This window comes from Felis catus, chromosome A3 (genome assembly GCF_018350175.1).
Source record: "Felis catus isolate Fca126 chromosome A3, F.catus_Fca126_mat1.0, whole genome shotgun sequence".
In the NCBI taxonomy this organism is placed as follows: Eukaryota; Metazoa; Chordata; class Mammalia; order Carnivora; family Felidae; genus Felis; species Felis catus.
Genome location: NC_058370.1, coordinates 29,319,133 through 29,341,256, shown reverse-complemented (window position 1 = coordinate 29,341,256; position 22,124 = coordinate 29,319,133). Strand labels below are relative to the sequence as shown.

General features: G+C 48.5%; 1 protein-coding gene and 1 non-coding gene across 3 annotated transcripts; both read left to right on the top strand.

The window, feature by feature from the left end:
• Nucleotides 1-1,330: 1,330 nt before the first annotated feature.
• On the top strand, nt 1,331-3,100 carry LOC105260424. Its single transcript, XR_002154621.2, has 2 exons — nt 1,331-1,802; nt 2,973-3,100. It is a non-coding gene; the product is annotated as an uncharacterized LOC105260424 (transcript).
• An 8,151-nt stretch (nt 3,101-11,251) lies between these two features.
• On the top strand, nt 11,252-21,693 carry SNRPB (small nuclear ribonucleoprotein polypeptides B and B1). Of its 2 annotated transcripts, none has more exons than XM_019826739.2 (7): nt 11,252-11,410; nt 14,216-14,367; nt 17,234-17,345; nt 19,400-19,552; nt 20,096-20,234; nt 20,553-20,678; nt 21,544-21,693. In XM_019826739.2, exons 1-7 carry the CDS (start codon nt 11,408-11,410, stop codon nt 21,579-21,581), a joined length of 723 nt encoding a protein of 240 aa, XP_019682298.1. In that variant the 5' UTR covers nt 11,252-11,407; the 3' UTR covers nt 21,582-21,693. The 2 variants fall into 2 exon arrangements, with proteins under 2 accessions (XP_019682298.1, XP_003983780.4); XM_003983731.6 differs by having other exon boundaries at nt 21,412-21,556.
• The last annotated feature ends 431 nt before the right edge of the window (nt 21,694-22,124 follow it).

Sequence of the window (22,124 nt, the reverse complement as noted above, 5' to 3'; positions counted from 1 at the left end):
AGAGAGAGCATGAGCGAGGAGGGGGAGAGCGAGAGAGGGACACAGAATCCGAAGCAGGCTCCAGGCTCCGAGCTGGCAGCACAGAGCCCGAGGTGGGGCTTGAACTCACGAGCCGTGAGATCATGACCTGAGCCGAAGTTGGACGCTTAGCCGACTGAGCCACCCAGGCTCAGTAATTCTTAATAAGAGCTGTAAAAGGGTGGTGGTGGTGGTGGTGGTAATACAATTTATTTCAGAAGGAGAAAGTCTGGCCTGGAGGGGCGTGTGACTGGTACCTGGCCACACTCCTCTACCACACGGTGGAGCCAGGATTTAAACCCGGTTTTCCTTGACTCCTAAGCTCCTATATCTTCTAATGTGTTGAATAGCCTTCTTGCTGCAACATAAATCCCAATCTAAAAAATGTGGGAGCATATTTTCCAGCCCTCAGGAACGGGTCTGTAATTATTTGACGAACGACGCATATGGAATGCTGTCGTCAGCAGTTTTCTGGGAAAGAAGCAATTTAAATGTCAGGAAAGCACGAACTCTCTCGCCCGGCCCGGGCAAGGTGTTTCTTCTGTTTGTTTGAAATTTGATGGAAGTGTCATAGTTAACACAGTGCGTAGTTCAAAAATGTACTCAGGGCGCCTCAGTGGCTCAGTCGGTTGAGCATCTGACGTGGGCTCAGGTCATGATCTCACGGTTTGTGAGTTCAAACCCGCTTCAGGTTCTCCACAGTCAGCGCAGAGCCCGCTTCAGAGCCGCTGTCCCTCCCCCCCCCCCCCCCCCCCCCCGCCCCTCCCCTGCTTGCGCTCTCTCTCTCAAAAACAAATAAACATTAAAAAAACGTACTCCATGGGGCGCCTGGGTGGCGCAGTCGGTTAAGCGTCCGACTTCAGCCAGGTCGCGATCTTGCGGTCCGTGAGTTCGAGCCCCGCGTCGGGCTCTGGGCTGATGGCTCGGAGCCTGGAGCCTGTTTCGGATTCTGTGTCTCCCTCTCTCTCTGCCCCTCCCCCGTTCATGCTCTGTCTCTCTCTGTCCCAAAAATAAATAAACGTTGAAAAAAAAAAAAAAACATTAAAAAAAAAAAAAAACGTACTCTGATTTTCCGAAAGCGAACACAGCCATGGGACCAGATCGAGATGCAGAACACTGCCACTTGTGAGCATTACAGGCGTGTAAGCCTTCCAGTCCTCCGGTCTCCCCCGAGGGTAACTCTATCCTGACCCCTAGCATCACAGATTACGCTTCCTATTTGGTTTTTAATGAATGTCATCACATCGTCCGCACTCTTCCGCGTTTGGCTTCTTTTATTCAACCTTGTGTCTGGGATTCGTTTGTGGTAAGATTCGTACCTCCTTTTGCACTGCAGCTTGTTTTCATACGCAAAGGCCCCAACTAGCCAGGGTATTCTTGAAGAAGAACCAAAGCTGGAGAAAGATCTGTCATGGTGCCAGTGTCATTAAGGCAGCAGGGGATTGGCATAAAGACAGACGGGTAGACCAGTGGCACAGAAGAGCGTACAGAAATAGGCCAGCACATAGACGGTGGCCTTCTAGCAAAGGGGAGCTGCGGGAAGGGAGCCTTCCCCAGAAGTGCTGTGATTGGTTACTGGTCACGACGCCATCTGTCGCTTACATAGTGATTGGCGGACTGGAGAGCTAGCGGCAGAGCTCGCGCTTGCGGTCGCCATATCGCAGTAACTGACGTTTGAACCCTTGTGGTCGGGGTCTGGTGTTATTCAGCTAAACCGTGGCGACTCCGATTTGTGCACATCGGAACCGTGCAAAGCAAGGGGTGCCTGTACTTGAAAGGAAGGGGTGAGTTTTAGGAAGCCGTGCATTTTGAATTATATCTTGATAAAGCGTCAGATTTTTGAAAGAGATGAAATGATCTGTAAGTGCCCCTTTCCTTGACGATCCCTGCCATTCCCCTTGCCAGCTGTTTTGCATATGTGACATACTGCGCTACGTGATGAGTGAAGCATTAGGGGCTTATTTTGAGAGAGAGGGAGAGAGAGTGGGCACGGGGGAGGGGCAGAAAGAGAGAGAGAGAGAGAGAGAGAGAGAGAGAGAGAGAATCCCAAGCAGTCTCTGTGCTATTAGCATAGAGCCAGACCTGGGGCTGGAGCTCAAGAACCATGAGATCATGACCTGAGCCAGAATCAAGAGTCAGATGCTTAACTGCTTAACCGACTGAGCCACCCAGGCGCCCCAGGACTTTATTTTTAAAATAGCAGGCAAAGACAGCTTTTTACAGATCCCACTTAGTGACCTGCATCCCTCAAACATTCTCACTGTGGTCCCCGTCTGTTCACTCCCGCTTTTCTCTATAGCTGAAGATTGTTCCGTTTTCTCCGCTAAATCTTCATCATCCCCTGATGCCCAGCACAAGCCCCGTGCTTCTTTCCTTCTTCAGCCCAGGCCCCATGCTTCCACCTCAGAATTCCCCCAGAATGATCCTCAAGGTCACTTTCCCCGGCACTGCTTGAGGTTTGCAGGTCGAGTCACCGATCATTTCCGCGAGGAAATCCCAAGCGTCTGAGGGCCAGAAGTGTGTTTCATGCATCAGCTGTGCGTCCCTCAGATGTTAACACAAAGCCTAGGAATGCCTAGAAGAGCTTTATAGGGAGAACCGTGTGCTTTCAGAGAACTAGATCAATTTCTCACATATCCGGGCTCTCCAGGGCCACCAGATAACACCTCCCACTCTGAGAAAATGGGTGGTTGGGGCGCCTGGGTGGCTCAGTCGGTTAAGTGGCCGACTTCGGCCCAGGTCACGATCTCGCGGTCCGTGAGTTCGAGCCCCGCGTCGGGCTCTGTGCTGACGGCTCAGAGCCTGGAGCCTGTTTCCGATTCTGTGTCTCCCTCTCTCTGCCCCTCCCCCGTTCATGCTCTGTCTCTCCCTGTCTCAAAAATAAATAAACATTAAAAAAAAAAAAAGAAAATGGATGGGGATTTGCTGTCCGTTAACTTACTGCTTATTTGTAGGTGCCGCTTACATTCCAGGATGTGGCTGTGGTCTTCGCAGATTCAGAATGGAAGGGACTGAGCTCTGAGCAGAGGAACCTACACAAAGAAGTGATGCTGGAGAATTACAGGAATCTGCTCTGTTGGGCGAGGCTGTGTTCTTTCCTTTATTTATATTGCCGAGATTTGGGACGCCTTGGTGGCTCAGTCAGTTGGGCGTCTGACTTTGGTTCGGGTCATAATCTCCCTGTTCCTGAGTTCCAGCCTTGCATTGGGCTCTGTCTGTGCTGACAGCTCAGGGCCTGGAGCCTGCTTCAGAGTCTGTGTCTCCCTCTCTCTCTGCCACTCTCCCGCTTGTGCTCTCTTTTTCAAAAATAAACATTAAAAAAAATTGTAGAGATTTATTGGCTACCTACTACGTGCCAGAAAATGTTCCAGACACTTAGAACACGTAAGTAACAAAATAGTAATCCCTTCCTAGTCTTTACTAGTAACCGCCTTCTGATCTTTACTTTCTAGGGTGTGGAGACAGGCAATAAACCATAAGCTTCATACCCAGGAATATCACAACATGGTAGGTTGGAAAGTGATAAACGCTACATAGTATAAAATCATAATAAACCAGAGCAGGATAAAGGAGTATGGAGTGCGAGAGGGTGGCTGGCTGACTTTTGCAGTTGGGGATTTGGAATCAATGAGGAGGGACCATGGGACCCAAAATATAACGTGGTGAGGGAGTTAGAACTCTGGGGATGTGGGGGAAGAGCATTTCAGGGGCAGGGACTCGGTGCTAAGACCTTTAGGAAGGGCTGTGCCTGTGGCCATGAGGAGCCCGCCAGGAGGCCAGTGAGACTGGAGACACAGTCCGCGAGGGGGAGAGAAGAGAGAGGTGCCTTCTGCAGTGGAAGGGACAATTACGTGTCAGTTTGTATGGCTTTGGGGGTTTCATAAGTCCTGTTTTTTGCGTTTTCACTTATTTAAAAACTTACATTGGTTGTTTAAACCTAGATTGGTAAACACTTTCAATTAGGACATTCCCCTGGATCAGGAGTTGGCCGGCTTTTTCTGTAAAAGGGCCACATAGTAACTGTATGGTCTGTCTGTGGCTGTTCCCAGGTCTTCCCTTGCAGTGCTAAATGCAGACAGCATGTAAATGAATGAGCGAGGCTGTGTTCCAATAAGACTTTATTTGCGGACCCTGAATTCCGAATTTCATATCAGGTTTATGTGTCATGAAATATTATTATTCTTTTGACTTTTCCCCAACTATTTAACAATTTCTGAGCCATTCTTAGTTTGTAGACTCTCCAGAGAGCCCAGAAAGCCAGGTTTCGTGGGGCTCGAACTCGTGAACTGCAAGATCACGACCTGAGCCGAAGTTGGCTGCTTAACCAACTGGGCCACCCAGGCGCCCCAGACCCCGTGGCTTTTTATGTGTATCAGTCTTGTTTTATAATAAGAAAACTCATGAAGGTGTCCACATAGGTCACAGAGACTTGCTACGTCCAAGCAGAACTGAACTGTGGACAGTACGTATCACTGTGAGTGCCGATGGCTTATTTAGTAGAAAGGAAAGGCTAAGGGTAATTGAAGCTGCTTATAGCACACAGTGGCTACTCGCAAGGTTCCTACGCTCACGTGTAGAAGATGATTTTGCCCGACTTTGCAGATTGCAGTAGAAAATGGAATGTGCGGAAATGGACTGTGAAGGATTACTGGTGAGGAACAAATTGTGCTGTATGTTTATTACTAATTATAGATGTGGCCATAAGACGCGCTGTCCTAGGATAAGGCAAAGCAGCCCAGCGGCCCCACTGAGGGCTTCTCTAACTGAAAAACTCTCTTCACCAGAACCAAAGGCAGAAATCTACCCCCATGCCTCCTGCCTTCTAGCCGTCTCCTGCCGGCAACTTCTCAGCCAACATGTGCCTCAGATCTTTCTGGGCTTCTGTGTAGGGCATCACTCCCATCCAGGGGGTCCTGGCCCAGGGCATCAAGAGCAGCAGTATTCTGCTCAGAGCTTTTGCACTGGAGACACAGAAGGTCATGGGAGGCAAGGTGGCCTCCCTGGTGTGCAAGGACAGAGGAGACGGAGACTTTGGGCGCATTCCCCATCCCGCCCCGAGGACGCTCCGCAAGAACTAGAGAAGGCAACGTGGCGGGTCGAGAGAGGGCCCCCCTCAGCCCTAGCCCGTGTGCAAACAGACAAAGGAGTGAAAAAAGCCACAAGATCTGGAGCAGCCAGCTGTACGGAATGTGAACTAGACCGTAGCCCCAAATCGGACCTCATTACAAAGCAGACGGCCCACTTCCAGGAGAAACCCGATGTTTGCAGGGAGTGCGGGTGAGGCTTTAAAGTGAACTCAACCCTCATCAGACACCATCGGACATGCTCAGGGGAGAAGCTTTATGTGTGCGGGGAGTGTGGGGGGAGCTTTAGAAATAAGTCAGTCCTCATTGGACATCAGTGGATTCACTCTGTGGAGAAGCCTTATGTTTGCGGCAAGTGTGGGTGAGCCTTCAGCGAGAAGTCCTCCTTCGTCAGACATCAGAGGACACGCTCCTGCTCCCGGGAGAAACACTACGCATGCCTGGAGTGTGGGCGAGGCTTTAGCCATAAGGCAAATGTGAAAAAAAATTTTTTTTTAATTTTTATTTATTTTTGAGAGAGAGAGAGAGAGAGAGAGAGAGAGAGAGCAGGGGAGGAACAGAGAGAGAAGGAGACACAGAATCTGAAGCAGGCTCCAGGCTCTGAGCCGTCAGCACAGAGCCTGACACAGGGCTCCAACCCATGAACCGCGAGATCATGACCTGAGCCGAAGTCAGATGCTTAACCGACTGAGCCACCCCAGGTGCCCCACGTTGAATCTTATCAGACGCCAGAGGATACGCTGAGGCGACAAGGCTTCTGTGGGGGGGGGGGGTGGATCCTGGGCAGGACTCTATTAATCAGTCAAACCTCATCATGCACCAGAGAGACAGATGGGGAGGCATCCCTATCTGTGCACGGAGTGTGAGTAAAGCTTCAGAGGCATGTTGGTCCTCAACAGCCTTCAAGGACACATTCAGGAGAGGAGGCTTATCTGTGCAGAGTGTGGGCAACTCGGCAGCTGTAAGTCAACCCTCACCGAACAAAAAGGATGCACGTAGGTGGGAAGTGCTGTGTGTGCAGGGACCGCGCGGGTGGGGCTTCAGCGATAAATCCGGATTCACTGAACATCCAGCGGCCGACTTGGGAGAGGCGGCCTGTGTTCAGAGACCTTCGGAAAAGAGCAGGCAGGCGGGCACCAGGTGGCACCTTCGGGGAGGAGCCGTGTGCTTGCAGGGGGTGTAAGACTCTCGTGCTCAGTCAGCCTTCTTCACACACCGGAAGGGTAATCCGTACGTGGAGATCCTGGGGAACTCCGTCCAGATGACCCATTCAGGGGTCAGATTACCGCCCCTGGTGGCTGCACAGAGGAGTTCCTCACTAGGACTTGCTTGCAGCCACAGGGAACTTCACCCTCCCCACGGCGGGGGCTCCTGGCCAGTGACCGATTGATACGGGGCGACAGAACTCCAACGCTTGATCCAGTAGGGACGATCCCAGAGGGTCATCTCAGATCCAGAGGCCCCCATCAGACTGAGTGATTTGGTTGCAAACATGTCGCAGGGCTGCTGCTTCCTCTGCCCAGTCCCGCCTTCATTCCCCCAGTAAACCACTCAACCCCCATTTCATGGTCTCTCCGGGGAATCCACTCCGAGACATCCTGAGCGTGCGAGGAGTGTGGACAAGGCTTTGGCCACACGTCACCCCTCAACAGACCCCAGGGTATACCAAAGAGAAGCTGTGTGTGTGTGGGAGGGTGAGCAAGGGCTCGGGGAAAGCCTCCGTATCCACCAGAAAATAGCTCGTGTGGGAGAAGCCTTCCGTGGGCAAGGAGGGAAGCTTTGAGAGGCTTAAGCAGGATGTGAGGCCCCATCTCGCGCCAGCGGACACGCTCAGGGAGGGCTCCCGGGTGGAACTTTATCCTGATGTCTCTTCTGGACAGACTCACGAGGACAGAGACTGGCCGCCGCAGACCACTACGTCACTCACCTCTAAGGGGCTTTCAGAAGTCTTGATGAGAGGGAAGATGGCACTCACAGCTAGAGACCTGGGTTTTCCACTGTTTGTGGTCAGATGGAATAAAAACGTGGAAGGCTTTATTTAAGTAATCCAAGAACGGTCTCGTTTAATTTTCATACACCGATTCTTTCCCAGGTCCTCTTGTCCTTTTGTTCTACTGAAATCTTTGACAAGCTCAGGCTGTGTGCCTTCGTCTCTGAGCAACCTGGAAAGGAATTCAAGTCCACAACCTGGATTTCCTGCATGAATTCAACCCTTGAGAATAAAGGAGTCCCGAATCAATCCAATAGATTTGTAGGGAAATCTGAGCCTTTGCATGGGGAGGACCACCTAGGTTCTGGAGACATGCCAGCTGAAGGGAGGGCCCTCCCAGGTCTCTGGGGGACAGGTTGTCTCCTCTCCTAACTGGTCTCCTAACTGGAGATCTCCTAACCAGATCTCCCTCTGGTTTCTGTGACAGCTCCTTTCTCGGGAACGTTCCCTTCCTTCCTTCTTTCTGGTCTCTCTTCAGGTCCCTGCTGAATCCTTCTCTACCCTCTGGAAGCACTGCTGTTCCTTAATCGTCTGTTTATGTCCTCCAGTTCTGGGGATCCTTTAACCACATTCCTTCTGCGGCCTTCCAGATTCCAGGGTCAGGTCCTTTAACCACACCCAACCTGTTCTCCAGCCATGAATCGTTGCTTTGGGTTGCTTAGCTATTCCCCATGTCAGTTCATATGTCTAAAGACCCCTAAGCATGGCTCCAATATGGTGTCCACTCAGCCCTCCATTCCTCAGAGCCAGTCCTGCTAGTGACCCCACCATCATCCCTCTACTCACTGGTCAAAGACAGACAGCCTAGTCATACACCTGCCCTTGTTTTTCAGCACTGAGATTCACAGCATAATCTTTTTCCTAATGGGAATGTGCTATAATACCATGCTATGCTTTTTTATTTTCTCCTAATATGTATGATATGTATAAGGGATAAAAATCCATGTTCTCCTTATGTAAAGATTATTTTTGTCTAGCCCTGTATCCTCATCACTAATTTCAATCTAGAAATTGTTTTGGAGAATAGCCAAACACTCAGAAATGGACCCACAATGTATGGCCAACTACTCTTTGACAAAGCAGGAAAGAATATCCGATGGAATAAAGACAGTCTCTTCAGCAAGTGGTGCTGGGAAAACTGGACAGCGACATGCAGAAAAATGAACCTGGACCACTTTCTTACACCATACACAAAAATAAACTCAAAATGGATGAAAGACCTAAACGTAAGACAGGAAGCCATCAAAATCCTAGAGGAGAAAGCAGGCAAAAACCTGTTTGACCTTGGCCGCAGCAACTTCTTACTCAACACATCTGGAGGCAAGGGAGACAAAAGCCAAAATGAACTATTGGGACTTCATCAAAATAAAAAGCTTCTGCAGAGCGAAGGAAACAATCAGCAAAACTAAAAGGCAACCGACAGAATGGGAGAAGATATTTGCAAATGACATGTCAGATAAAGGGTTAGTATCCAAAATCTATAAAGAACTCATCAAACTCAACACCCAAAACCCAAACAATCCAGGGAAGAAATGGGCACAAGACATGAATAGACACTTCTCCAAAGAAGACATCCAGATGGCCAACCAACACATGAAAAGATGCTCAACGTCACTCCTCATCAGGGAAATACAAATCAAAACCACAATGAGATACCACCTCACACCTGTCAGAATGGCTTACATTAACAACTCAGGCAACAACAGATGTTGGCGAGGATGCGGAGAAAGAGGACCTCTTTTGCACTGCTGGTAGGAATGCAAACTGGTACAGCCACTCTGGAAAACAGTATGGAGGTTCCTCAAAAAATTAAAAATAGACTACCCTACGATCCAGCAATTGCACTACTAGGTATTTATCCAAGGGATACTGGTGTGATGTTTCAAAGGGGCACATGCACCCCCATGTTTATAGCAGCACTATCAACAATAGCCAAAGTATGGAAAGAGCCCAAATGTCCATTGATGGATGAATGGATAAAGAGGATGTGGTATATATATACAATGGAGTATTACTCGGCAATCAAAAAGAATGAAATCTTGCCATTTGCAACTACGTGGATGGAACTGGAGGGTATTATGCTAAGCGAAATTAGTCAGATAAAGACAAATATCATATGACTTCACTCATATGAGGACTTTAAGACACAGAACAGATGAACGTAAGGGAAGGGAAGCAAAAATAATATGAAAACAGGGAGGGGGACAAAACATAAGAGACTCTTAAATATGGAGAACAAACAGAGGGTTGCTGGAAGGGTTGTGGGGGGAGATGGGCTAAATGAGTAAGGGGGCATTAAGGAATCTACTTCTGAAATCATTGTTGCACTATATACTAACTAACTTGGATGGAAATTAAAAAACAAATAAATATTAAAAATTTTTTTTGAGTGTTTATTTTTGAAGGAGAGAGAGACTGAGCATGAGCAGGGGAGAAGCAGAGAGACAGGGAGACACAGAATCCAAAGCGGGCTTCAGGCTCTGAGCTGTCAGCATAGAGCCCGGTGCAGGGCTTGAACTCACAAACCGAGAGATCATGACCTGAGCCACAGTCAGACACTTAACCGACTGAGCCACCCAGGCGCCCCACATGTGTATAGCTTTTGTATGAAAGCAAAAGCATGAACTTTGTATCTTCAGTGAACCCGGCGATAAGCCAAAGAAACAATGCAAGTCAAAGTTATTGTTACTACTAGCTGGGGCTATGGCCCTGAACCCAGACACAGAAATATAATGGTTTGGACCCTGTGAGGGGAAACTACAGGCCTGAAGGCCAAATCTGGCCTGCCACCTGTTTTTGTAAAGCGTGTGAACTAAGAGTGATTTTTCCATTTTAAATGGTTGAAAGAATCAAAAGAAGAAAAGTATGTGTGTCTGTAAAGTTTTATTGTAACACAGCCATATATTTATGCTGTCTATAGCTGCTTTCATCCTATAATGGTTGAGTTGAGTAATAGCAGCAGGGACCACGTGGCCCACAAACCATAAAATACTAGCTGGAAAAGGTTGTCAGTCCCTGTTCTAGACTGAATCTTAAGAACACTTTACCAAAGGCCAAGTGAATTCATGACCCCCTTGTCCTCGTTTGTGGAAATTAACAGGCTGATGGTGGCTAGGACTGGCATGTTAGCCGTGGAACAGATGACAACAGTCAGATTCAAGGCACTTTGTAAGTGAGGTCCCCAGGATTTGCTGACTGATTGATTATGAGGTGGGAGAGAAATAGAGGAATCAAGGATGCTCCCAAGTTTGTCATTTTGCTTTTTGTTTTTTAACTCGAGAAACTCCTGAGATCGGGAACACTGGTAAGAAGTGGGTTTGGGAAGAAAAGGGAATACAACAATCAAGAATCCAATTTTCACTGTGTTAAATTTAGGATACCTATTAGACATCCAGATCAAGCAGGCGGTGGATGTAAAAGGCCAAGAGTTAAATGAAGAACCCAGGGTCAGAGGAATAAATTTGAGATTCCTGAGCATTTACGTAATATTCAAAGGTCATAGGACTGGATGGGATTGGTTGATTGACTCATTCATTCATTCATTCAAATATGTTTTGAGCCCTTGTTTTGTGCTAAGCAGTGTTCTAGGCATTGCAGTAACAAAAAATACACAAAGGAAAATCTGTACCCTCAGAATTTCCATTCTAATGGGGAGGAAAAATAACAAATATATAGTATATTAGGGATCATTGTTAAGGAGAAAGGTAAAGCAGGGATGGGTGGGAAGGCTGCAGTTTTCAACAGGATGGCTAGGGAAGTCCTCAGTGGGAAAATGTTATTTGAGCTTAAGTCTTCAAGGAAGTGAAGTTGTGCACATACCTGGAAGACTAGCATTCCAGGCAGAGGCGACAGCAAACGCAAGCATGCTAAGGTAGGAGCGCGTCAAGCAAGTTAACAGGAAAGCAAGGGCGGTGGCTTCAGGAGAGCCGGGGGAGAGTGGTGGGAGATGAGGACCAAGACAGAATGGGCCGGGACACGGGGTGGAGGACAGAAAGGAAAGTGTGGAGGAGTATCTCAGGAACGGACTGAAACTAGGAAGGTGACCAAACATCTCCGCGAAGTTCTCCTTGACGTTAGCCCCGCCCCAACCCCCGCCCCAAGCCCCGCCCCAAGCCCCGGAGGGCTCCCTGCTCACAGCTCCGCCTTTTGGCCGGAACTCTTGAGCCCGCGCAGGGACCGGAAGTAGCTTCCGCCCGACCCCATTTTATACGAGGCCGCTCTTCCGGTAGCGGCGGCGGGAAGCGGATTACTGGCGGGCGTTTAGGCCTCTGCCGAGGGGAATCCGGCGGGAATCGGAGCCATCAGAACCGCCACCATGGTGAGGAGGCGCAGGCGGGAGGCGCGGGAACTTCCGAGTCTGTTGTGGAGTGGGGGCCGCGACTGATCGGGAGGAGGTCACGGGTTGGGGGTTCATGGCGGTGAAGGCCCGGGCCGCGGCCGCCCGGTCCGGGCAGGGGAGACCCGGACCTTGGCCATTCGGTAGGGTGGGGGAGGGGAAGGCTGGAACTGAGGAACGGAGGCCTGAGTCGCTCGGTGGTGGCGAGGATAGCACTCCGGCCCTCCACGCCGCTGTAGCCACAGTGCTTGGGTTCCTGCAGGCACGAAGTAAACTTTTGCAGAATAAATGCACGTCTGGGGTTTCGGAGCAGGCATTTAGAGCCGCGGGAGGACTGGGGAAGACCCGGTGAGAGACTCAGACGTGTGAAACGGGGTCTGAGGAGGAGTTGCGGAAAGAGGTGGGGAAGACTTGTGGCCGAATCTAGAGAGAGTGCTTGGGTCCGGTAGATAGGAGCGACTGGGAGGGTGAACGGCAATGTTTGGGGGGAAGAATTCAGCTCGTTTGTTCCGCGTGTCTGTGTGTTTTAAGTATGCCTGACTTTTCAGGCCCTGGAGCTACATAATGAAATGCTTCCTTCCCTCACCCAGTTCACTTTCTCGGTGGGGACACAGATAATCTAATCCAGAGTGATAGGTAGTTAGGCATTACGTAAAAGTAACGGCGAGGGAGGGGCGGGGTAAGAAGGCCGTCTGGAGTAGAGGATTCCTGAGCAGAGCCCTTAGACGTCGTTAGAAGCGTCTTCCCAGCGAAAATGGAAGGGAATATTCTAGTTTGGAAGGACTACAAGAGCGAAGCAGGAAGGGTAGCACTATTGAAAGTTTCTGAAGGAGGAAGAGAGGAGGAAGGCGGGAGGAATTTTACGTGCTGTTACGTACAATCCTGTGGATGATGAGGTATACCAGTCAAGGATTTAGCCAGCAAAATAACACAAACTTAGTTGTGTTCAGAAAGATCACTGCGTTCTGTAGCTGTTACACTTGGGGGGAACTGAAAGCAGGGAATTGTTTGTGGGATTGGTTGGAAGAGTGGGCACTGGATTCAGTCTGTCTAGGTTCCAACCCGGCTTCCTGGCTGTGAGACAGGACAAGCTACTTAACCTCTCCTGGCTTCAGTGGCTGTTGTCGGTAAAACAGGAATAACAGTTCTGATTTCTCGAATTAAATGAGATGTGTAGTGCTTGTCACAGTGCCTGGTACACAGTGAGCACCAAGGAAGCGTTAAGCTACTACAAGGTAGACCATAGAGGTTCAGATCTGTGTGGCTCGAAGCTGTGCAGTTACAAGCCGGTTAAAATAGTCGTTTGAGGGAGAGTAAACCACATAACCAGGGTCTACAGGGTGTCAGTCAAGGTTCTGATCCATACATTTGTGCGCTCAAAACCCTGTTCTGGTCTAAGCTCACAGAGATGAACAGCAAGCACGGTGCCTGCCACAAAGAAGGTACTTGGGTGAGTTAGGACTGGCCCACACCAATCAGGCTGACAGGAGACTGATCTGCAAACGAAATGCCAGGTTGTTTATTGAGAGAGAGAGAGAGAGAGAGAGAGAGAGAGAGAACTGCCAAAGACATCTGACAGCTTGCACTGCAAGATCTATTTTGTCTCTTAGCAAAGCTACATTGGAATCCGGCCTACAAAGTAAAAAAGGTTGTTGGGTTAATAAAGAAGTGAAAGCAAGTTCTTTATTCTTAAAGACCATTATGTGTTCGAACTGATTAGCGCCCTGACCACCAGAAGGTCTCCCTCTTAAAGGTAGTCTTGGAGGCACGCCCATGTTTTTGTTTTAGAGATTCCATGCCTCTTGCCTCCAAGCCCATCATCTCCTTTCTGATGACGATTTCTCAATGATTGGATTTGAGTGCCAATCATTCCAGCACCTCTTTTACTTGGTCTTTAATTTATTTATTTGTTTATTTAAAAAAAACTTTTTTTAATGTTTATTTTTGAGACCGAGACACCCCGAGTATGAGCAGGCAAGGGGCAGAGAGAGAGGGAGACCCAGAATCTGAATCAGGCCCCAGGCTCTGAGCTGTCAGCACAGAGCCCCATGTGGGGTTCGAACTCAGACTGCAAAACATGACTTGAGCCGAAGTCAGATGCTTAACTGACAGAGCCACCCAGGTGTCCCTTTACTCTGTCTTTTAAACGGGCTGTGGGTGTTCCACGGCACTGGAGTCACACACCTATAATCTGCACAGTGGCAGATGGCTAATTTGGTGGAGGGGAGTGCTGGATTCATTTGGAGGTACTTTTCACCCTCACCCCTGAGACTGACACAGCATAGACATAGGCAATTGTAATATGCCTGTTCCTAAAAAAAGAGGTGATTTTAGGGGCGTCTGGGTGGTTCAGTCAGTTAGATGTCCGACTTCGGCTCAGGTCATGATCTCGTGGTCCGTGGGTTCGAACCCCGCATCGGGCTCTGTGCTGACAGCTCAGAGCCTGGAGCCTGCTTCCGATTCTGTCTCTCTCTCTGTCTGTCTCAAAAAGAATAAATCATAAACATTCAAAAAAAATTGAATGAAAGTAAAGATGATTTTTTTTTTTTTGAAAAAGATTTATTTTAAGGGCAGGGAGTAACCGGCAAGTGGGCAGAAGTTAGGGCTGAGCACAGGGTGATGCAGGGGAATTCCCAGGGGAGGGCTGTGGCTGGAAGACAGAGCTAAGACTCGACGGAGCAAGATAGCCTGGTGGAAAAGAAAGTCACAGCTGAAGGTTTTAGGAAGCGCCGGGGATATACAGGTCCAAGAGAGCTGGCCTCTCATCCCGTTGCTTTCTCCTTGCAGACTGTGGGCAAGAGCAGCAAGATGCTGCAGCACATCGACTACAGGATGAGGTGCATCCTGCAAGACGGCCGCATCTTCATTGGCACCTTCAAGGCTTTTGACAAGCACATGAACTTGATCCTCTGTGACTGTGATGAGTTCAGGAAGATCAAGTGAGAAGTGGGCCGCACGGGGGGTGGGATGTGAGTTGCGAGGGAAGTGGAGCGGGTGGGTGGGCCAAGCGACAGGTGGTCGATGTAGCTCTAGCTGGTTCCTTGGTCTGCTCTCCTGCGTTAGAGGGCAGATTTAAATGGGGACGTTGGACTCCAAGAAATCTTCCTTAGCCCAGCAAGCCTCGCTCTCTAGTTCTAGCGGAGTACACGTTGTAAGGAGGGCTGCTAGGCTTTTTGTTTCTCTGACTGTGTGTGCCCCTGGGTACTGGGGTAAAGGGCTCTCATGTTCTCCCCACAGGTGTGTGAGGGGGGAGAGCTTGATTTTCTGGCCTCATTGCCTATTTGTAAAGCTGTAGCCTAAAGGGCTCTCCCAATGCAGCCTGGTCTGAAACTGCTTTAAGAAGCCTCTGACCCTCTTCAGGGTAAGTGCTCAGCTTCCCGTGTGGGTTTGGGGCCAGTGATTTTTGTTGGCGTTTATAGACACGATCAGATCTTTTCTACTTTTCTACAATTCCATATGCAATTGGATAGCTCCCTTGTCTCACGACTCACAGATCTTGAGCTTCTGGCCTCTTAAAAGACGTGGGCTAGCTTGTGCGTATTACATTCGAGGCATCTTGAGGCCCAAAGAGGTTACGTGACTTCCATGATCAGTCAGCTCTCTTCTGCCCCATGCGGTGGTCCATATTAGGTTGTCGGTGGCTGTGATTTCCTTTTGATTCCCCTTGGGGCTGTTGTTTTCTTTTTGTGGCAAGAGGTCAAGAAGTACAGGATACAGTGTAATAAGGATGGCCAAGTGCCAGGGACACAGTAGAGAGGGGCCAGCAGATCAGTGTAGAACTATTCCACATGGTCTCTTCTGTCTTTTATTTATTTATTTTTTTAAATAAAAAAAAAAATTTTTTTTTTTTTACATTTACTTATTTTTGATAGAGACAGAGCACAAGTGGGGGAGGGGCAGAGACAGAAGGAGACACAGAATCCGAAGCAGGCTCCAGGCTCTGAGCTGTCAGCACAGAGCCCGACACGGGGCTCGAACTCACAAATCGTGCGATCATGACCTGAGCCAAAGTCGGACGCTTAACTGACTGAGCCACCCAGGCGCCCCTAAATTTTTTTTTTTTGAATGTTTATTTTTGAGAGAGAGCGAGACAGAGCATGAGCGGGGGAGGGGCAGAGAGGGAGGGAGACACAGAATCCGAAGCAGGCTCCAGGCCCCGAGCTGTCAGCACAGAGCCCGACGTGGGGCTCGAACTCACAGACCGCGAGACCATGACCTGAGCTGAAGTTGGACACTCAACCGACTGAGCCACCCAGGCGCTCCATCTTTTATTTTTTTTTTAATGAAATTATTCTGATAATTAAAAAATGTCTATTAGAAGATACATTTTAAAAATACATAAAAGTATATGAGGAAAAATTTAAATACCCAGAAAGGTTTGTTTCTTTCTTTTTTTTTTTAATGAAAGAACAATACGTGTTTTTAGTATAAAAAAAAAAAAAAAAAGAAAGAAAGAAAGAGAAAATAAAGATAGGCCCAAAAGAAAAGGAAGAACTATCTACCCCCAGAAAACTCTTAATTTAATATAAAAAATATCATTAAAAGGAAACCTTTACGTTTTTTTTTGTTAATTAAAAAATTTTTTTTCAGTTTATTTATTTTTGACAGAGAGAGTGACGGGGGGAGGGCCAGAGAGAGGGGGAGAGAGAGAATCCCATGCAGGCTCTGCACTGTCAGCACGGAGCCCTGTGTGTGGCTTGACCTCATAAACCGTGACGTCATGACTTGAGCTAAAACCAAGAGTCGGGCGCTTAACCGACTGAGCCACCCCGGCGCCCCAGAAACCTTTAAGCTTTTAAAAATCCAGGCATTTTGTCTTTCCTTTATTCTTAGGGTATTGGTTTTGGCTTTTTCTTCCCTTCCCCTGTCTTGTTACGGTTATTTTATTTCCCAGTTTACATTTACAGCTGACCCTCGAACAACCCAGGAGTTGGGGTGCAGACTCCACACCATTGAAAATCCACGTGTAACTCTTGACTTCTCCCAAACTGAACTACTAGTCTACTGTTGGCCAGGAAGCCTTACCAATAAGATAGACGTTTGATTAGCATGTAATTAGTGTGTTCTGTTTTGTATATACTGTGTTCCTACAGTAAAGTAAAAGAAACGTTTTTAAAAATCATAAGGAAGAGAAAATACATTTATAGCACTGTATCAGAAAAAAATCCGCATCTAAGTGGCCCCGCACGGTTTAGACCCAGGTTGTTCAAGGGTCAGCGGTATGTTTTGTTCATCCTTTTCTGGTTGTTGCGTTGGAACTTTCTGTTTTTGTGCTTTGAGGATAGAGGTGTAACTTCTATGAAGGTATTTTTCCTCTCTTCTACTTCTGAGGTGACCTGAGGGATGGAGTTAATAGTTCTGCGGGGTTGACTTGATGGCAGAAGGAGGCTTGCGCGCAAGAGGGCTGACTGGGATTCGGTCGACTGGAGTTGTTCAGGCTGCCTCTTCACACAGAAGAGGCCTTAAGCTGAAGGGAGGGAATAGGGTAATGGCAAAGAAGAGTGGACTGAGGAAAGACCTTCACCGTGGTTACAGAGTAACATTTGAGCCACGGCTGGGCTTTCTTAACTCTTGTCCTATCTCTTGGCCAGTGCGTCCTCTTGGCGTGGGAGACAGCCACCTAAGGGGTTATGTATGAGTCAGCCTGTGAGGACTGTGCAGAGGAGTTGCTTTAGAGAAAGTTTTTGTACCATTTGTCGAGAGATACAGTGTAAAAATCTTGGAGGCCCCTAGGCAGGTGAACGGGAGCTTTACCCTCTTTCTGATGCTTACTTTTTTTGTTTCTTTCCCTAAACCCATCCCCAGGCCAAAGAACTCAAAGCAAGCAGAAAGAGAAGAGAAGCGAGTCCTCGGTCTGGTGCTGCTTCGCGGGGAGAACCTAGTCTCCATGACTGTAGAGGGACCTCCTCCCAAAGACGTAAGTCAGCGTAGAGCAGAGCTCGCCAGTGCAAGGCCAGGAAGCCTTGGAGAAGAGAGCCCCTGCTGTGAGCCAGGCTCTGCCTTAGGTTCTCTGCATTTCATTGCATAATTCACAGGCATCCTCAGATTTTTGTCCTCCTTTTATAGACAATAGAGTCTCCAAGAGGTTACCCTCTAAGTAGGAAGTAGCGATGGGGAACTAGAATTTGAGGGTTTCCAACTTTAAAGCCCTCTCTTCTTCCTCAGTTGATGTACAGAGTGAGTCAGAAGAAGAGGCACTTAAGGCCATCTGGTCAGTTCTTAATGTGATGGCAGTCTAGCTGGACAGTAAAAAGTCCTAACTCCAAACAGCAGAATGTATATATTTTGTACAGTCGGAGAAAACTAGTTAACATTTATGAAACGTCTGCCGTGCGAAGCACTTCAGTATTTTAGCCACTTCTTGTAAGCCGTTTTTTGAGATAAATCATTCCCACTTAAGAGAAAACAAACTGGGGGTTAGTAACTTGCCCAAGGTGTCTCAGCCATTAAGTGGTGAGGCTGGCATTTGATCCCAGGCAATCTTGGTTCTGTAAACACCAGCCTGCACTTAGAAATAGACTAGACTTTAGAGCATCTAACCAAGTTTTCTTGATTTCGTTTTAAGACATTGTCATCAAAGAAATAATTTTTCTTATTTTTGTCCATGTACGTTTTTTTTAACACATAATATGTGTGTAATACTGTGTTCTGCTTTTTCCCTTAACATTGTAAACATTCTTCTGATTGCTGTATTTTTTTCTTTTTCTTTTAAGTTTGTTTATTTTGAGAGAGAGAATGGGGGAGGGACACAGAGAGAGGGAGAGAGAGAATCCCAGGCAGGCTCCACACTCAGCACAGAGCTTGAACTGTGAGTTCATGACCTAAGCTGAACTCGAGTCGGACTCTTAACCGACTGAGCCACCCAGGCTCCCCTGCTGTATGCTTTTTAAAAGGCATGTTAATGACTTAAAATATTCCCTTAAGTGAGGACAGAGTAGTTATCCTAGTCATCTCCCTGTCTCTTTTTTAATGTGTATTTAATTTATATTGGGAGGGAGAGAGCGGATCCCCCAGGGGTCAAACTCCCCAACTTTGAGATCATGACCTGAGTGGAAATCCAGAGTCGATGCTTAACCAACTGAGCCACCCAGGTGCCCCCTAGTCATTTCTGTCTTTTTTGGACTCATACATTGAATCCAAAGGGAATAGGGAGCCTTTCCAATTACAAATGCCTGCAAGGGGTTTATCACATTTTTTGGTTGAAGCATACGTCTGTATTCGTAACTCCTGGTGTCTGTTTCCAGTAGAAGTTGCTACTCACTCTAAATCTTCATGACTGCAACTGGTTTTGTTATAACCCAATCATTTACAGGTGAGGAAACAGCCCCAGAACTGTGGGATTACTTGCCCACTGTCACCTGCTAGGTGAGAATCAGAGCTGGGACTGGACTTCATTTCTCTTTGATGCCAGGTCAAGTGCTCTTGACTACTATACCCCCTTTTTTTTTTTTTAAATGTTTGTAATTTTAATTTTATTATATTTTAGGGTGTGCCAGCAGGCAGGGGAGAGGGACAGAGAGAGGGAGAGGGAGAATCTCAAGCAGACTTCACACTCCCCATAGAGCCCGACACAGGGCTCGATCCCATGACCCCGGGATCATGACCTGAGCCGAAATCAAGAGTCACGTGCTCAACCGACTGAGCCACCCAGGAGCCCCTGTGGTATATACCCTTCTGAATGGAGCCCTGGCCCTTTGTTGGTTTAATTTTCATAGGAATGCACGTAGGTTGAGTTGTGGTGTGTTTTCTCTAGACTTACTCTTAAGTTTCTCTAGCCTGTGCAAGGGTGACAGCTAGGCACATGATCTTGGATGGAAGAGGAATGTCATTAACACGTGGGTGGCTAGGTAGTATTTTTAAGCTGTTTGGTTTGATGTCCTGTGAATCTGAGGGCCTCTCTTGGCAGTGGTGTTCCAAAGTGCACGGATTCTCTAGGCCCTACACATTTTAGCATATTTCTTTATTTTTTAGACTGGCATTGCCCGAGTGCCACTTGCTGGAGCTGCCGGGGGCCCAGGGATTGGCAGGGCTGCCGGCAGAGGAATCCCAGCTGGTGTTCCAATGCCGCAGGCTCCTGCAGGACTTGCCGGGCCAGTCCGAGGGGTTGGTGGGCCGTCGCAACAGGTAAGGGGTTGGGGAAGGGCACCAACTTCTCATGGTTAAAATGGAGGACGGAGAGGGGCCCCACGGTTCGGGAAGAGTCCAGAAGGACCAACGTGTGACTCTCAGGCCATCAGTATTTCATTGTCCTTCGTATGTAGTCCCAGACTCCCGTGAGAAGGGAAACCGAACGTTGTAAATTAATGTTGATGCTACTGAAGTAAAGAGATGCACAAAAGGTATTTTGGCCAACCACATTGGGGCAAAATGTTTCCACAACGGCATGTGAGGGAATGCTCTCTTACAACCGGTTATCCGTCATACTTGAAAATGCAGTTGCCTTCTCTGATTTGGAGTGGGCCTCCTCAACTCCGGTCTAGAAGGTGGGAACTGAGCATTCAGGCTTGATCTTCTCTAGCAGGTGGTTTCAGATAGCCTGATGCCGGGAATTGCAGCGTGGGGGATCGATTGGGTGTCGGCTCCGTCTTAACCACGTTGGGGGCAGGAGAGTGGGATGCTGCATTGCCCTCTGCTGTTCTGCCTGACCCCGATCCCGTGTCTTCTTAGGTGATGACCCCGCAAGGAAGAGGCACTGTGGCTGCTGCCGCCGCCGCCGCCACAGCCAGTATTGCAGGGGCCCCAACCCAGTATCCACCCGGCCGTGGGGGTCCTCCCCCACCTATGGGCCGAGGGGCACCCCCTCCAGGTGAGAAGCCTGTAAGGAGACCCCTGCTAATTGATGGAAGGTGCCTGCGCTGGATTCGTGATGAGACATAACGTTGACTGAAACTGGTGATGAGTTTGTGTAATTAAGCAGGATTACTCTGAGATCCAGCCTTGACTGACTGACCACGGAACTAGCTGGACAGGAGCCATGGGGAGCCCCACCTCTTTGGCTCAAGGCCCAGAGACTGGGAGGGTAGAATGGTCCATCCTCAGAACTTGGTGGACAGTTTTGTTACGTTCCCTGCTACCTTTTCAAGACAGACACTTGAGCTGTGTTCTTGGGGCTTTTCTCTCGTAGGCATGATGGGCCCACCACCTGGCATGAGGCCTCCCATGGGTCCCCCGATGGGGATCCCCCCTGGACGGGGAACTCCGATGGGCATGCCCCCTCCGGGGATGCGGCCCCCTCCCCCGGGGATGCGAGGTAAGTGCCAATAGCAGTGATTTGGACTTCCTTAGAAAGCATGTTGGGATGGGGAATGGAAGGAAGGTTGAATTTTGACCATACCCTCTGGGCTTTCAGGCCTTAAGCCTAAGGATATGCACTCTTAGAGGGCAACTTTGTCCAGAAAGGGAAGAGGGGAAAAGTAGTTCTGAAATTGGCCTTCCCTCCCTCTTAGAGCAGTTAGGGCAGTCCTACACCCGGGTACTTCTCAGTGTCCACGGTGGTGTTCTCAGGGCACTGTGCAATCATGCATTCTGAGAGTCCCCCACAAAGGTCATGGGATTGTCCTGTGTCCTTTGGCTTGACAATGTCTGGTAATGAAGAGGTTGCCGTACTACTTATTATGTATATCTCTCTAACTCCAATTTGAGAAATGCTGACAGACTCGTCCTCTCACTTTATAGATAAGGAAATGGGCCCCGAGAGCTTAGTGTCCTGGCTCCCAGATTGGTGTTCTTTGCAGCAAGCCATGGTGGTCTCGAAGATAACCCACAGCCACACTGGTTGACCCCTGTGTCTCTAGTTCAGGTTTTTTGTTGATGGGTTTTATAAGCCTAGGAGCCCAGTCTGTCCCAGAGAAGTCCCTAGTTAGCATATATGTCGTATATGTCCCTCTGATCATCGGGTAACTGCAGGGTGTGGGAGGCTGGGGTGGGGCTGGGGATTTGAGTTGCAGATCAGGCACTGACTAAACTTCTTACTCTTGCTTCAGGCCTTCTTTGACCCTTGGCCACAGAGTTACGGAAGTAGCTCCACAGAGGCGTGGGCCCGATTACCACAGACCTGTTTGTTTGTTATGCCGTTGTTCTCGGAGTCTCACGGGATTGTCTGGTTTCCCTTTCAGGGCCCCCTCCCCCGGGAATGCGCCCACCAAGGCCCTAGACTCATCTTGGCCCTCCTCAGCTCCCTGCCTGTTTCCCGTAAGGCTGTACATAGTCCTTTTACTTCCTTGTGGCCTGTGAAACTAGTTTATAATAAACTCTCAAGAATATTATGAACGTGTCTGGTGTGTCTGTTCAATTTTAGAAAGCCTTTGTTGGGTAGTTAATAGAGTCAGGAAAGGTTGCCTTGGAAAAGCTAGCCCTAATCTCTGCTGCTTCCCTTATGAAATATTTTACAGCGCATTTGCAGAGAAGCACAAACTTCTCTCCTACTGAGAGAATTAGCAACATTGAACTGCGAGACATTTCCACGTATCAGACTGGCAAAATTAGTTTGTTGAAGTAAACACTCACATACCCTTGGCGACAGTTGTGAGTTGGCAGATCCTTTTTGGAAGGCACTCCTTGATAGCCTCTTGTGCATTACTTGAGATTATAATCATTTTTATATGATAAGGGAGGAGGCAAGTAGTAAAAATGAAAATCCCACTGGAAGAGGAACAGTTTTAGTATAACTCTCCCACTGTCACACGTGCATATAGCC

Coding starts and splice junctions, on each gene's coding strand:
- SNRPB (XM_019826739.2), top strand. Junction 20,235..20,552: donor CCGAGGGGCACCCCCTCCAG/GTGAGAAGCCTG, acceptor TTTCTCTCGTAG/GCATGATGGGCCCACCACCT. Junction 20,679..21,543: donor CCCTCCCCCGGGGATGCGAG/GTAAGTGCCAAT, acceptor TTTCCCTTTCAG/GGCCCCCTCCCCCGGGAATG.